This window comes from Pistacia vera, unplaced genomic scaffold (assembly GCF_008641045.1).
Source record: "Pistacia vera cultivar Batoury unplaced genomic scaffold, PisVer_v2 Contig954, whole genome shotgun sequence".
NCBI lineage: Eukaryota > Viridiplantae > Streptophyta > Magnoliopsida > Sapindales > Anacardiaceae > Pistacia > Pistacia vera.
In genome coordinates this window covers 288,928-304,381 of record NW_022196839.1, presented here as the reverse complement: position 1 = coordinate 304,381, position 15,454 = coordinate 288,928, and the positions used below count along the sequence as shown (strand labels likewise).

Below are 15,454 nucleotides of genomic sequence, written 5' to 3'. Positions count from 1 at the left end.
CAAGATGTGGGAGACTATGAGTTAGAAACTAGACCCGTTGATCAATAAGAAGATGAAGTGGATGAAAATGTCAAGGTGGTATCTCCGTCCAAAGAAACTTCATCTCAGTCTGAATCTCTCATTCTTGGAATATCACAACCACCATTCACTACAAATGTTCTTGATTTAGAGTCTAAACCAATAGAGTCTAAAGTAATTAGGAAACAGTTACCACCATGGAGTACTAGAGGGATTCTTAAACCAACATACGAACCTGAGCCATCTAGTAAGTTCAAATATCCCATGAGTCATTATGTGTCTAACTATCATCTGTCAGAATCAAATTTATCATTTGTGAATCAATTAACTACTGTATCTATTCCTAACAGTGTGCAGGAAGCCTTATCTGATCAAAAATGGAAAGCTACTATGAATGAAGAGATGAAATCATTACAAAAGAATGAGACTTGGGAACTTGTTGATCGTCCACCAAGAAAGAAGATTGTTGGATGTCGATGGATTTACATTATGAATATAAAGCTGATGGTATGATTGAACGATTTAAAGCAAGACTAGTAGCAAAAGTGTACACTCAAACTCATGGGATAGACTATACAAAGAAATTTGCACCTGTAGCCAAAATCAACATAGTACGTGTTTTGTTATCTTTGGCTGCAAACTTGGATTGGCCATTACAGCAGTTCGATGTGAAGAATGTTTTCCTAAATGAAGAATTGTCTAAACAAATCTATATGGATCCTCCACCAAGGTGTATTTTACCAGGGAAACATAGCCAAAAGGTATGTAAGTTAAAGAAGTCACTGTATGGGTTAAAACAATCTTCGAGGACATGGTTTGGGAGGTTCACCAAAGCTATGAAGTTTTTTGGCTATCGTTAGAACAATTCAGATCACACACTATTCCTTAAAAAATAGCAAGGAAAGATCATTGCACTTATTGTATATGTGGATGATATGGTGGTTACAAGAAATTATCCAGAAGAAAGGAAGGCTTTGCAAAAGTACTTATCAAAAGAATTCGAGATGAAGGACCTAGGTTCTTTGAAATATTTTTCTCGGAATTGAAGTGTCTCGATCTAACAGAGATATCTTTCTATCACAAAGAAGTATGCCTTGGATGTGTTGCAAGAAACTGGTATGTAAGCATGTCAACCAATTGATACACCAATCGAATAAGGCTTGAAATTAGGAGTCGTGACTGATCAAGTACCAGTTGACAAAGGAGATACCAAAGACTTGTGGGAAGATTGATGTACTTGTCTTACACTAAGCTAGATCTTGCTTATGCATTGAGTATAGTTAGTCGGTTCATGCATAATCCTGTAGAGCAGCATATGAACGCAGTTATGTGTATCTTAAGATGTTTAAAACATGTTTCTAGGAAGAGAATCTTATTTTCTAAAAGTAAGGACTACCAAAATGTGCATGCATATACTGCTGCTGATTGGGCTGGAGCAGTGGATGACAAACGATCTACTTCTGGGTATTTCACTTTGGTAGGAGGTAATATAGTCACTTGGAGAAGCAAGAAACAAAATATTGTGGCACGCTCAAGCGCTAAAGTAGAATTTAGGGGAATGGCACTTGGGATTTGTGAAGCTTTGTGGCTAAGATTTCTACTGCAAGATTTGGGTTATCAACCAATCCAGTTATATTGTGACAATAAAGTAGCATGTGACATTGCTCACAATCCAGTTCAACATGATCGTACGAAGCACGTTGAAGTAGATGGATTTTTCATCAATGAAAAACTGAATGAAAAGATTATTGAACTGTCCAAGATTCTATCAGAGTATCAATTGGCCGATATTCTTACCAAGGTTGTCTCCAAACGTATTTTCTCACAAGTGTTAGACAAGTTTGGCATGTGTGACATCTATGCACCAACTTGAGGGGAAGTGTTAAGATTTTTCATAATATTGTGTAAATCTTTTGTAATCACATAAATATTATGTAATCCTTTAGTTATGTTAGATATACGATCTCAGAATATTACAGAGATTATGTAATCTCTTAATTATCAGAAAAAATATTGTGTAATCCGCAATTGACATAATTAGGGAATTTAGGAGATCATATACTCTTATATAAATGGTGTAACTCCTTAGTGATAAATCAATAATTGAAAATACAGTTCTTCAAATTTTCAAAATTTTGGGTGGAAAGTAGGGCCTCGGGTTAGGGGTGGGAATTTGTATGAAGAATCGTATTATAAGAAAACAGCTAAACAAAACGAGCCAAAAATATCCCAAGCACCCAATTCCAGAAGAGACAACCTAAAACTTTAACATGTAGCACATCTCAATTTGTGGTGTTAATGTTTACACATTAGTCAATCTATTTAGGTAATTGATATGAGGTCTAATAAGTTGATGAGAATACTTTCTTTTCGATTTTTAGACACATGTTTCAAATTTTTCAATTTTAATAGTTTTATAAGTTGACAATAATATCATACAACCAAAAACAAATTAATGGATGCAAAATATACATAATTGAATAAAAAATAATAATTAGCGATGTTAAGATTATACATGAAGGAATAAAAAATTACAATTACAATGAGATTGTTATAAGGTGATTATGAACAATTCTACATCAATAAGAGAAGTTGACAGACTATAAATCAAAGACTTAGTATGTGGCGGCTCCTTTTGAAGGATAATAAGAAGCTCTTGGTCATACTTGTTTCTTTTGATAGTATCAGAAAAGAATCCCTCAGCCGCAATAGAAGAACATTTATCCGGGTCTACTTCTTCTTGATTTCATCTTTATTAACACCCAATATTACATAAAAAACTTATTATTAGACAATGCCAGCTTGTGCGTATAGTACGCCAAAGCATTGTTGCAGCTTCATGGCAACACCAAAATGTAAAATGACTATGATTGCTGCAGCAAAGTCCTTGTGTTGAAAGTAAAGTAATCCTCTCCTGTAGCTATGCACTCTTCAACATCTTTGTGAAATACACTCCGCAAGAGAAGACTGATTTTATATATTAATTCTTAACTGTAATCGGATAAGGCACACTAATTCTATTAGAATTCCACTTGTTTTCCTAATTCAAGACTTATTTATAATTATACGGAAAATTAATCTAAACCCCCAAATAGTAGTTCGGAAATAGGTCACGACCACATCCTAAGTCAGATTATATAAATCCGGTAACCATTTAAACACATTTTTGCTCCTAATAAAAAAAAATTATAAATACAATAAAATATAATAAATTAAAAGAACCCCATTCTTTGTTTTCCCTACATCTTCTTTTTTAAATTGAGTATTTTAATTTTTTTATTTATTTAAGGAGAGATTTAGTTGTTCAACTTCAATCATCAATGTATTCATACCGCAATTACCTCTTTAGCCTTCACCTTTTTGACTTGCCGGAAAAGTCATGTCTTTCCATAGGGTTAAAATTCACTATAGTTAGAGGGTTTTAGAGTAATTTTCCACTTATATATATTCCCAATTCTGATGGGAGAAAGCTATTAGAATTCCACAATATAAATAGTTCTATTTCAACTCCACCTGAACTCTTTCCAAGTCATTTATTAATAGTCATACTCATATTTTTATTTAATGATTTTGGATTTGGATTTGGACGGAATTGTTTAATTTGAACTTTGAATTAGGTTAACATATTTCAAAAAGTGAAGAAATATATTTATATTTGGAATTATTAATTTGAATATCTGTAACTTTGTAGTGTGCGTTTTCCACAAAATTTTGCCTTTCATTTTATCGATAAAACAGTCCTATTTTGTTTGTGGCTATTGATGAGAATAAATTTCATTTTGCATATTTGTTACTTGTTTTGTAAGAAAACAATAACTAAATTACCCTGATCCACATTTGAAAGCAAATCAATTCTACAAATTACACCCAACATTTGATCTTGCAGCAAGTTTCTGCATTGTGATTTTTTTCTGGTTCCAGGAAAGAAATGCAAAATGTTCATTACTGACCCCTTATATATCTTACATACCCAATTTTGCATTACTTCTGCTCATCTACTTCAATTCTTTGAATACTTCTGATATTCATTTGCTTTTCTCATCGATCTGTTTCACAAGTGCAAAACTCTTGGAGACACTTTTGCTGACACCACGGGCTGCCGCTGCCGCTGCCGCCTTTTTGTTACAGCTCATAATTCTGAAACTCTGCCTCAGAATATCAATTTCCCGTTCCCTTTTGTGTACTTCACGTTCGGCTGAAGCTAATTGAGCTTTTAGAGCTTCCGTGTTCTCTTGCTTCTCTTTCAGCTCCCTCCTTAGCTCTTTGATCATGTCTTCTTCCTCTGCTCTCCAATATAGCCCATCTCCTACAAAACCAATTGCAGCCAGCCCATGTTACTCATACAATTAATCATGGTTTTGCACGTTTTAAGAAGATGTGAAGAAAAGAAATGTAATAAAAAAGGAAAAGTGAATTTATGTTTGTCTCAAACTCGACGCCAAAACACCAACTTGGCGTAGCAATTAATTCCTCCAACGAATCTACCTGCGTCGAAATAACATTACCCTGACACCGCCGAACGTCAGATATTGAATTCATACGTAGACGACGCCCGGGTCATGGTGTCGGGGTGTTTTTCCGGATATGATTATGCGACAATAAAGAGAAAAACATAGAGAAGAGAGAAGAAATTAAGCACCATGTGTTCGTTGAACGAGATCATCAAGCTCAGTTTTGATAGTGAGATATAGTTGTTTCCATTTCTCCACAGCTTCATCTCTTCTTGCTCTTTCCTCTCTCATTTGCTCAAGGAAGAAGCTTGTCCCCAACAATTCCCATTCTTTTTCACTGCTATTCTTCTCTTTCTCTCCCACCACCACCACCACTCCATCTTCTTCCATTACTCTAATCTTCTCTTCTTTTTCTTCCACACACTTCTTCAACCTCTTCACCTCCTCTCTCAGTCTCTTCCTCTCTTGCTTCCACTCACCTTCTTTCAATGCAAACAACATTACCTCTCTCTCATAAGCTCTACTCTCTTTCTCCCTCTCGTTCATCATCTCTTTGATTTCCTCCCTCAAATGCCTTATCTTCTCTGTCAAACGCCCCACATAGTGATCTTGTTCACGTAAATACTCGCTCTTTTTTTTGCTTGGAAAACTACCCATGTGATGAATGATGGAATGATTAGGCTTCCTTATTTGGTTCTTCTTTTTAGGTTTGAAAGAGAAAGAGGAAGAGAGAGATGATAAATGGTGGGACTTAAACAGATAAGTGTGTGAATGACGTAAATTCTTTGCAGTTGCGGTTTCAGAGGCTCCGTCTCATCTATGAAGAGCCGCCCATTTATTAGTACAATGTGAGTAATCATCTAGGCCATATCTATTGGGACCTTAATTATTGATGGAACCATTTTACATTCCCGTGAAGAGCTCTACCCTATTCATGATTTTACATAAAGATTAACATAGTAAATACGTGGTTGATTAGACATCACTTTTAAAACCCAATAACCAAATATTTTTGTCGGTAATAACTCCTTATATTTTTCTGCTAAGTAAAGGAGACATTGCTTTGTTAATTCCAATTGAAGGGTCGGTCTATTTCTGACATCATATCGATAACTAGTGCATTGTTCATAGTAAACTCCCTACTACATACCAAAGGTCACGATGGATATTGTCAATATCATCAACTCGGTATCTCAACTTTGTATCTTCAATTATTATATAAGTTAGGATCTCGATTTTATATTTTAACCTCCTTCATTATTTAATTAAAAAGATGTTATCAAATAATTGTGGTATAAGTTAGTTATACAAAATCTAAATTTTGTATTGATAGTATTTTTTTTAAAGCTCAAAAATCGAAAGGATTGAACTAAGTCGACAACGTTACCGGATGAGTACTAACATTGAAGGGACGGTGGAGTTGTAAAAATGAAATTACAAGATGGGAGACGTGTGGTGATGAAGTGAGATTCAGGGAAGTATTGGAAGATGGATCCACATTCCACAATCTAATAATAGCAAACATGAAGACATAGTTAAATGGTCCTACGTTCTGTGCAGCATATTAAAATGGGGCAATAACAGAGCATATTTTCAATTTTTGACGTTGCAGAGAGGCATTAGGTAGAGAAGAACTCAATTGACAGTTGGATTTTGTTTGGTAGGATTCAGTCACTCTTAAACTCAAGCCTCTTTCCCGGTTCCGTATTATATATTGTCTTATCACACTTTTTCTTTTTCAAAATTATTTCCCTCACCTTTTTATCTTAAATAATTCGATTCAAAGATGTGGGGCAGTGTATCAATTACAATGATTATTAGTTAAAAAAAAAAAAAAAAAAAAAGTTAATAATACTATTATAACACATGTTAAAATTGGCGATCCTCAATTACTTATTAAAACCCCACGGATTGGTTGAACGGTCAAGAAAATTTACTCTTTTTATTAACTTTTTAGATTCAAATCATTTTAAGATCAGTTATCATAATTTGTGACTTATCTTGAAACATTAGGTTTATAAGATATTCAATAGGCTTCAAAAATTAGACTTTATGAATTAATTGAAATATACGCAAGCTAGTTTGGATACTCCGATTAAAAAAAAAAAACTACTTATCAACAACTTCAACCATTTTTTAATTAAATTAATTAATAATGAATAATACTACGTTGACAAACTATTTTTATTAACTTTCATTTACAAAAACAACGTGATAGCTAACAATGAGTCTCGTTTGGTCAATTTCAAGCTAGAGAAAATTTGTCAATTTATCTTTATTGATTAATAATTCATTGTTACATATGTAAAATGGAGGAGGATTTTATTGAATTGATTAGTACATGTGATTTATGACTTCTACGTAGTGGGGTAGGACTTGTAAATGCAACTTCATTAGAATTTATATTATATGCCAAAAACATCAATTCACATGGACCACATGTGCTCTTGTGGGTCCACTCCATTCTACATTGGGAAATTAACAAAGCTCAGAAGATAAATATGTTACTCTAAAAATTACCAAACCCTTTCCACTTTATCCTCAATTATTAACTTTAATTTTGGGGTTTAATTAAATTCACATGATATATGTGCATAAATCTTTGACGCCCATACGCTTAATTAAACATAAATGTACACATATCAATACATTTTGTACTGTTCTACATAAACGCAACCCATCAAAATGAATTTGCCCATTTCGATGTGGCCTCTAACAAATTTTTTTTATGGCCAAAACAATTAATCAACAAATTGCATATAAGAACAAAATTCATTTATGAATTCGATTTTGGATTCCCTGGCAGAAAAGGACTTGTATTAATAACACCTATAAGAAGAACGTGCTACACAACACCAGAATGACTTACATTTTTGCAGCACAAGATAGGCTCATTTAATTTTGCTATTGCTTTATCTGTGTTCAATATTGGGTAAAGATTGAGCTTTAAATGGTTGGTATCAATTGCTTTCTCTAGTTTTATGAAACTTCACTAATCACTATGGTTGGGTTAGTTTTCTGTTTTTGGAGAACGTTTTCTTGTTTTCAAAGTTTAGTAATTATAGAAAACACCTTCTACTTATTCTTTTAAATGCATATTTTGTTACTATGGGTTTGTCTATTTCATTTATTTTATGAATTCCTTTTCTTTTTTCTTTTCTTTTTTTTTTTTTTTAATATATTGAATATGTTAAAAAAATCAAAATGTCTTCTGTATGTTTGTTTGAAAAATATAATTTTAAAAATATGAAAATGAAAACTTATTTAGTATGGTTGTCTAAAAGCAGAAAGAAATTAATGAAAATCTATCACTTACACAACTAATAAAATGCTTTAAATTACAATTTACTTCATTTGTCTCGAAAAACTTGTCTTGAGTATGTCAGTTTTTATTCCCGTATGCAATTTTGAGATATGGAAATGAAAACGTATTTAATATGATTATCTGAGACTGAAAGTACAAAGAAATTAATGAAATCTATCACCTACACAACTAATAAAACGCTTTATATTACAATTTATTTTGTGTGTCTTGAAAAAACTTGTCTGGAGTATGTCAGTTTTTATTCCCGATTGCAATTCTGTGATAAAAATATTATTTTGAAAATTGAAGTTTTATTTTATAAGAGAGGAGAGAGAAGATAAAAGAGAAAATTGAATTTTTTTTATTTGAATTTTTCTCTCTTCTTACTCTTAAATTCTCTATGAAAATAAAAAAATAAAATTTAAATATGAACACTTATACTTGATAAAAAAAAAAAATAGCATAAAAACAAGAAATTCATATATAATCTTATTTATATGGAGTAATACTACACTTACAAATAAATTTTACAAAGATCTTTATACAAAGTGATGTGTCAAAAAATGATTGGAAAAGTGAATTTAATTAGTTTGACTTTTTGTTTCACTCTTTTATTTATTTTTTACCATCTTATTTTGTATGAAAATCTTTATAACATTTCTTGGTAAGTACAGTATTATTGATTTATATTACAACAATCCGGTGAAAATGATAAGTCTCTCTATCAGTTTGGGCCGCAAATGGCTCTAAAATGTAGGTGGCCGCACATGATAGTGCGTTGAGTTATACCAAAAGTCCAAAATGAAGGGATTCATATTGAATTATGGTGGAACTGGGCTCCACTAAAGTATCTGATAGAATTCTTCGCTTCCATACTGGCTACTGCCCACAGGGGCCTATTGTACAAATTATAATGGAAGTATGGAACTTCAATCTATGAATCATTTTTAGACTGGAAGTCTATACTGGCCTCTGGTCAGTAATTACTTGGACAAATGATGGAGAAGAAGTAAAAGAATGAGATAAAAAATTTAGAAATAGACAAGATAGAATGATTGACAGAGAAATTGATAGAACAAGGGGAAGAAACCATAATAAAAAATAAAGCAAAACCAAAAATACATGAAAACGATGTTCATTCAATTAACAATCTACTTTAAAGTCCTAGTTTTAGGCTTGGGAATCAAATCCGGTCCTCTTCCGTCTCACACATAAATTCAAAGACTTTATAAATCTATTATCTACTTTCTTGTAAAGGGTCCTCCTTTTATACAAGTTTCTCTAAGATGAAAATATAGTTGGATTATAAATTCACTTAGGCTTTGATTTGTTAGCCATGTGAAACTGGTGCCACAGGATAATGAGCTTATTTTGATACCAAACGACAGCTTCCAACTGAAATGAGTAAATATTGTCTACTTTCTCTCTTTTTTTACTTAGCCTTTTTTTTTTTTTTTAATCACCAAGGTGATTGAGCCTTAGGACCCTGAAACTGTCGATCGGGTAAAAACCTCAGTAGTCACCCCTATTAGTATTTGGGATAACTCGAACTCAAGAACTTATAAAACCCCTTTTTGCTCTTTTGTCATCAGGTCACCCAATGGTGGTTACTTAGCTGTTTTTAAGCTTCATACAAACGTCTTTCATTAAAAACGTGTCATTTAAATTAAAGATATCCAAAATTTATAATCTAATTCACATTTAATTCACTAATAATAAGTTACCGTCTCACATAAATAAATACCACACATAATACAATACCATAGACAGACATTCTAATCTACCTAATATTTTATCTTTGATAATAATTAATTAAGAATTATTACCATGACTACTGCTATAATAGTTTTTTAGTAAAATGTTTATCTGGATTATCACTTAATACGTATTAGTTCATGAAACTACCCAAAAATGATCCACATTCATTAATCTATAATGTACATAAAATCAACGAATAATACTATGATTAATCATATGTGACAAAAATAAATCAGCCATTACCGTTAAATAATTAATCCCATATTACACCATTAGAAAGAGCAACATTAACTTATGACAAAAGTGGTGGAGATAGCAATGGTTGTCTGTCTACATGCACCTTCGGCCCATCTGGACCAAGGGCTGGCACATGGCTGACCTATTGGGTTCACAGGCCTACATATATGGGCTAAAGATGAGCCCATTGTATACCATAATTTGGGCCGTATTTGTGCAATAAAAATAACTAATACACAAACTTTATTATTACTTTGAAAATGATAGTTTATTTGAGAATAAAAAATTAGAAATAATTTTCAGTTGGTGAATCCGTGAATGGATAAGTTTCTTCAGTAGTAAAAAGTCACGGTCACAGAAATTTTTTTGAAGCTTCCACATAGAGAGGTGATGAGCTGAAAATCACCACTTTAGCAGACAAAAAGGTGGACTTTCTCTTTAGTGATTATCAAACTTTGCTTTTAACCTTTTTAGTTAAAGTGTCACTCATCACCATCTGCCCTATTTAACATAAAATAATGGGTTTGTGCATGCATCAATTACTTAAAGCGAAAATATCATAGAGTGATAGACTACATTAAGGTTTCTGAATTTATAATTCAGTTGATAACTTGCAAATTTTTTACAAATAAACCCTCAAATTTTGAAAATTGTATCACTAATGCCTCTTTGAGTTACAAATAGTCCCTCAAAGTTAAAAATTTTATCGCATACACCCCTTTGCTATAACAATGTTACTTTGTGATCAAAGACACCGAAATCAATTACTTGATTTATAGTATTCCCCGATCGTTGCTGATTGACATTTCTTTACTTTATTCACGATCGAAGACCTCTAAAGAATTGATTGATTTCCCAGGTCAATGAAAATTGGCACAAAGTTATCTTCAAAACAGGGATTCAAAATTGTAACCAAGCATTGACCATTGGTTCTATACCCTATTCATAAGTGGAAAGTTTATGTAACCCTTTGTTAATTGGGGCTAAAACTGCTTACAAGACTAAAGTACCATTTTACTCCAACCTTTTTTTGTAAGATCAAAGTTACTATTTTACTCCAACATTTTATTGTAATACCAAAATTACCGATTTACTTTAAGACTTTCTTATAAGACCAAAGTTATCATTTCACTTATCTACTATAACTGACAATATAATAAGGTTGTGGTAAAGGGTATATCTATGATACAATTTTCGAACATTAAGGGTCCATTATTTAAAAAATGATAAAATTATTATGCTGATAATAAATTTGAAAACGTTGATAATAGTATATGATATTCTCCCATTACTTATAGCTTCAAAGATACATTCTATATTTCTATAGAGGAGAGGATTCGTTAAGTTAGCAGAGTAATTACAATTAATTATAGTTTAAAGACTGATTAGGTCATTTAGTTATAATTTAAAAGTTAATTAGACCATTCAATCATTATCCCAAATGTGCTTTTCATGCATCAAATGCTTCGTCAAGGCTGATTTAGTAATTACAAAGACGAATTGTGGGTTGAAAAAAATATCAAAGCAGAATATCAACTCAAAGAAAGCCTAAAGGACGGACCCTAGATTGACTTCGTCATCAACGGCAGTCAAAGTCAACACCTAAGCCCACTCACGCTTCTCCTTTTACCCAAATCCAACGGCTATTACTCCAAACACTACTATCGATTTATGAATCATGATAACAGTTGATGTCTTTGATCAGCAGAATTAATGGTGGCAAGAGAGCCACGTCAGCAAAAGGCGACAAGTGGCGTGTTTGAGGCACAGGAAGAACGTGAGCGTTAATTCTATTTCTGACATGCAAAAAGCCGTCCGGAGAATCCGGACTTAGCGGAGAAAATATTTTTAAAATTTTTTTAACAAAGTCTTTAATTATTAATTGGGTGGACCACTTATCGGGAGAGGAGATACGGACCGTAGGATTTGAACGGCGGGTCTCCGTTCCCTGACCAACGGGCAGGGGTTGTTCCCCCGATTTGTCACAAAGAAACGATAATGTAGTTCCGATATTGCCCTCAAAATTTGAATGAAGTCACGGTTATACCATTACATTCACATCCCGTTCTTTTATCCTATAGTCAAATAATAACAATAATAATAATAATAATAATAATAACAACACGTTTTTCACGCTTATTTGACTTGAGAAAAAAAATTGCATAGAGGATAAAATGAAAGAATACCCCCTTCCCAATCATCAAAATTAGTTATCCATTAACATTATATTGTAGTTATTAAAAATGGTACATATGATGTGATACCCTAAGTATCATAAATTTGTTTGTTTTTTTTTTTTTTTTTTTGGATCAAAGATGTTTGAATTAATTAGTGCGTATTTCAATTAATTTTCTAAGACTTTGAAATTATAGATCGAATAAGAGTTTTAGTGGTCACTCATATTAGTATATTTTTTTTATGATTAGAGGTGTTCAGACTAACTTGTTTGCATTTTAGATAATCCTCGAACCTTGAAACTAACGGTTGGATAAGAGTTAAACATATAGTATAACTAATATATGTGATAAACAGTAATTAATTATTGATTCAAAATCACTATTTTTACCCATAACGTTTTATGTATTTTAAATACAATTTTTTAAAAAGTTTTTTCTATTATTATTTTTATTATCTTGTTTGAATATTGAGATTAGGACTTTCACCTTTTTTTTAAACTATGTTTTGAGACAATTTTTTAATCAATTGTATTAACATTTAGGCCGTTGAGATTGTATTTAGATTATATTGCATGTCAATTATTTAAAAAATTAACAATTAAATTTATTTCCATTTGGATGAGGGGGGATATGAATGTGAAGTAGTATGGCGAAGCAAGATAAAAGTAGAAGAAACAATAACGGAGTTGACAGGTGAGATTGCATTACATTAATCCCATATGATATCCACAATTTTTAATAACAAGACAAGGATTGTCTCTTTAAAGCGGCTGTGATAAATGATAATAATGGCCAGGATTTTGCACCACCAAAGGACTTAAATCATTATTATCCTTTATTCACCAATAAAGAAGTTATAAATTAATTTAACATAAATTGCATTTATTTCTCTGACTCTTGTGTAATCTAGCTGAAATTACTTAGTAGAGTTTGAGTTTAATGTTTGATATATGTAATTTGATTCTTTATATCAAAAGATTAAATACAACAAACTTTAATTAAATTATAAAATTGAAATACAAAGTATGAATCCCATATTTATATTTTAACTTGTGCAACCACTGATTTGTTAGATCCTATAATTAAATAATTATAAGATACATAAATTAATTTGTGAAAAAAACTGGTAGGGCATCTCCAACCTAACGCTATTTTGGTATAAAAACACTAAAATGATGTGAAAAATGCCTCCAACCCAATGCTAAATATTGCACCAATTTGGTGTCAATGTACAGTGCCACGCCAAATTTGGTGTAGCACTGTTCATGCACATCAATTTGGCGTGGCACTGTTCAAATAGTATAAAAAATATTTTTTTATTATTTAAATTTTGTTATTTGTATTTAAGTTAATTTGATTATTATTTATAATAACAAAATCATAATAATTATATAATTCAAAAAATGATGAAAAATTAAAAATAAAACTTTATTTAATGCAAATATTAAACTACAATATCTCAAAATAAAAATTAACACTAAAATTAAAAGAAAATACAACATAAACTAAAATAACAATTTAGTATTTTGATAGATTAGTTCTGGATCCTCTAAGATCATCAAAATATTGGAAAAAATTAGAGTTATTTTGAGATCTTTGACCTTATTGTTGTTTTGAGATCTTTGACCTTATTGTTGGGCTCTTTTTTGTATAATTCTTGATTGGTCATTTTGAAAAAACCCACGTAGGCTTGGGTCGGTGATGGAATTCAAATCATTGAATAAAATTTTGTTATCATTTTATATTAGATGTAATGTATTTCTATATTAAATGTAATGTTTATTTGATTAAATAAATGCTTAATTTTATTAAATTAGTATAATTTTTAAAGTAATTATTATTTAATAAAAATATAATTCTTAATATTTAATTAATATATACAAAAATAATGAATGAACTAGATTAATTGTTTATTATTACAATAAAAGAAAAAAAAGAAAATATTATAAGGAATATTCTTTTTAGTGTAATATTTGGTGTAATGGATNATAGTATAACTAATATATGTGATAAACAGATATTAATGATTGATTCAAAATCACTATTTTTACCCATAATGTTTTATGTATTTTAAATTCAATTTTTTAAAAAGTTTTTTCTATTATTATTTTTATTATCTTGTTTGAATATTGATATTAGGACTTTCACCTTTTTTTAAACTATGTTTTGAGACAATTTTTTAATCATTTGTATTAACATTTAGGCCGTTGAGATTGTATTTAGATTATATTGCATGTCAATTATTTAAAAAATTAACAATTAAATTTATTTCCATTTGGATGAGGCGGATATGAATGTGAAGTAGTATGGCGAAGCAAGATAAAAGTAGAAGAAACAATAACGGAGTTGACAGGTGAGATTGCATTACATTAATCCCATATGATATCCACAATTTTTAATAACAAGACAAGGATTGTCTCTTTAAAGCGGCTGTGATAAATGATAATAATGGCCAGGATTTTGCACCACCAAAGGACTTAAATCATTATTATCCTTTATTCACCAATAAAGAAGTTATAAATTAATTTAACATAAATTGCATTTATTTCTCTGATTCTTGTGTAATCTAAGCTGAAATTACTTAGTAGAGTTTGAGTCTAATGTTTGATATATGTAATTTGATTCTTTATATCAAAAGATTAAATACAACAAACTTTAAATAAATTATAAAATTGAAATACAAAGTATGAATCCCATATTTATATTTTAACTTGTGCAACCACTTATTTGTTAGATCCTATAATTAAATGATTATAAGATAAATAAATTAACTTGTGAAAACAACTGTTAGGGCATCTCTAACCCAACGTTATTTTAGTATAAAAACACCAAAATGACGTGAAAAATGCCTCCAATCCAATGCCAAATATTGCACCAATTTGGTGTCATTATACAGTACCACGCTAAATTTGGTGTAGCATTGTTTATGCACACCAATTTGGTGTGGTACTGTTCAAACAGTATAAAAAATAATTTTTTTTTGTTATTTGTATTTAAGTTAATTTGATTATTATTTATAATAATAAAATCATAATAATTATATAATTCAAAAAATGATGAAAAATTAATAATAAAACTTTATTCAATACAAATATTAAACTATAATATCTCAAAATAAAAATTAAAACTAATTTAAAAACACTAAAATTAAAAGAAAATACAACATAAACTAAAATAATAATTTAGTATTTTGGTAGATTAGTTCCGGATCCTCTAAAATCATCAACAAATTAGAAAAACTAGAGTTATTTTGAGATCACTAACCTTGTTGTTGAACTCTTTTTTTGTATAATTCTTGATTGTTCATTTTGAAAAAACTCACATAGGCTTGGATCGGTTATGGAATTCAAATCCTTAAATAAAATTTTGTTATCATTTTATATTAGACGTAATATTTTTTTATATTAAATGTAATGCTTATTTGATTAAATAAATGCTTAATTTTATTAAATTAGTATAATTTTAAAGTAATTATTATTTAATAAAAATATTATTCATAATATTTAATT

At 30.5% G+C, this 15,454-nt stretch overlaps 1 protein-coding gene across 1 annotated transcript; it reads right to left on the bottom strand.

Moving 5' to 3' along the window:
- Positions 1 to 3,791: 3,791 nt before the first annotated feature.
- Positions 3,792 to 5,261, bottom strand: LOC116121000 (cilia- and flagella-associated protein 58-like). The gene is made up of 2 exons (XM_031406969.1): positions 4,658 to 5,261; positions 3,792 to 4,324 (listed from the first exon to the last, which is right to left on the bottom strand). Exons 1-2 carry the CDS (start codon positions 5,124 to 5,126, stop codon positions 4,044 to 4,046), a joined length of 750 nt encoding a protein of 249 aa, XP_031262829.1. The 5' UTR covers positions 5,127 to 5,261; the 3' UTR covers positions 3,792 to 4,043.
- Positions 5,262 to 15,454: the final 10,193 nt, after the last annotated feature.